The sequence below is a fragment of the Propithecus coquereli genome, unplaced genomic scaffold (assembly GCF_000956105.1).
Source record: "Propithecus coquereli isolate 6110/MARCELLA unplaced genomic scaffold, Pcoq_1.0 Scaffold51, whole genome shotgun sequence".
NCBI classification, from domain to species: Eukaryota; Metazoa; Chordata; class Mammalia; order Primates; family Indriidae; genus Propithecus; species Propithecus coquereli.
In genome coordinates this window covers 2,277,967-2,279,982 of record NW_012150952.1, presented here as the reverse complement: position 1 = coordinate 2,279,982, position 2,016 = coordinate 2,277,967, and the positions used below count along the sequence as shown (strand labels likewise).

General features: G+C 37.1%; 1 protein-coding gene across 1 annotated transcript in view; it reads right to left on the bottom strand.

The window, feature by feature from the left end:
- The window catches only part of RNF125 (ring finger protein 125, E3 ubiquitin protein ligase), a 47,571-nt gene that overhangs the window by 23,628 nt on the left and 21,927 nt on the right, over positions 1-2,016 (bottom strand). Inside the window, exon 4 of the mRNA XM_012656571.1 lies at positions 770-860. Within this exon, the coding sequence (XP_012512025.1) occupies positions 770-860 (91 nt within the window). The remainder of the gene's footprint in view (positions 1-769; positions 861-2,016) is intronic.

The window sequence follows — 2,016 nt, the reverse complement described above, 5'->3', positions numbered from 1 at the left end:
ATTGATCCCAGAAATATCAATCTAAGGAATTTCCTCCTAGGAAAAAAATATAATATAAGGGAAAGTTTAAATGCACAAGAATATAAGAATATGAATTCAAATCCTAAAAATTAGTAACAGTCCAAATGTTCAAAAATAGTAGTAAAATGGCTTGAGTAAATGTTAAGGTATCCACTCTGCTTTACCTTACAACTATACAAAAATGAAAATTACAAAAACCACACTGTAAAACAGAACTACAATGCCAGGCTGAAATGAAAAAAGTCAGCATTCACAACGAATCTAGGAAATGATGAGCAATATATATATTAAATATGCAAGCATATGGATAAATACTGACTGTGAAATAAAATAATAGATTAATTAATGAAGATGAATAACTACCTTCTTTTCATTTCTAATGTATTGTCATAATGACATCATTTGCATTATTTGAAAATGTTTTTAACTTAGGATATGACCACTGGTAGTATTCTAAAATTAAATCTTAACTAATTAACAGTGCATTTTGGATCATTTTAGTCGATTATACCCATGTTTATCTATAAGAGACAATGTGTAGTTTCATAAATGAAAGAGTGACTATACATTAGTAATTCTCATCAGTTTCAACTCAACACTTTCACATATTGCAAAGAGTCAAAAATTATAGCCTTAACATAAATTATTATCCCTCATAATATATCTATACATAGAAATCTAATAAATGGATTTTCTATTGTATCCTGAATTCAGACATTGCTAAAACATATGTTACAAAAAGTCTTACTACAGGTCTCCTTTCCGATCTGTGATGAGTGATACAATGATCCAGCAAGCTGTCTTCATCCAATTCCCTCTGGCAAAATGGACATACACACCTGGAAATCGCATAGAATAGAAATATTACTAAAATTGTTGGCAACTAAGTACTAGTCACTTAATTAGAGATTAAAAAAAATAGAATGTAGTTGGGTCTAGTTTCTTCTAGTCCTAGTTCTTCCTCTGATTTGATATTATTTTTCCTATCCTAATAATGGTGTTGGTGCCTAAATTTTTTTTCATGAGAAATGTAAATGTGTATGCTAACAGGGACAGGGCAGAGAAACATTTATAATTCACACTTTATTCTCTTTGGAAGAGATGTGCAATCTGACCACCCATTAACTGAGAAACTGAGGATCACAGCACCCAGCTATCCCTGGGTTACCTTTGTCTTCTAATTCAGGTAACATCTGAATTGAGTGTTATTTGTTCTCCGTATCCACCAGCATATAACTGAAGGTGTCAAATCACATTATTAGTTTCCATTGAAGAATGAAAACTGACCCACAATTGCCTTGTTAAATCCTTATGGGGGGAAAAAAAGCCAGGTGTAGTGGCACACCTGTAGTCCCAGCTACTTGGGAGGCTAAGGCAGAAAGATCACTTGAGACCAGGAGTTCAAGGCTGTAGTGTGCTATGACTGCACCTGTGACTAGCCCCTGCACCCCCACCCTGGGCAACATAGCAAGATCTTGTCTCTTAAAAAAAACAAAAATTCTGACCTACACTCAGGAATATTTGTCCCTTACATCTGCGCTGTCCTTTATGCGTCTACTGGGCACTTGAAATGTGGCCAGTCTAAATTCAGATATGTTGGACATATAATATACACCTTGAATTTTAAAAATTTGGCTGGGCATGGTGGCTCACACCTGTAATCCCAGCACTCTGGGAGGCCGAGGCAGAAGGATCTCTTGAGACCAGGAGTTCAAGACTGGCCTGGGCAACGTAGCAAGACTCTGTCTCTATCAAAAATTTAAAAATTAGCCAGGTATCGTGGTGTGTGCCTATGGTCTCGGCTCCGTGGGAGGCTGAGGCAGGAGGATCACTTGAGCCCAGGAGTTTAAGGCTGCAGTAAGCTATGATGATGCCACTTTACTCTAGCCTGGGCAACAGAGCAAGACCTTGTCTCAAAAAACAGAAAAGGGCCAGGCAGTGGCTCACACCTGTAATCTTAGCACTCTGGGAGACCAAGACAGGAGGACTGCTTGA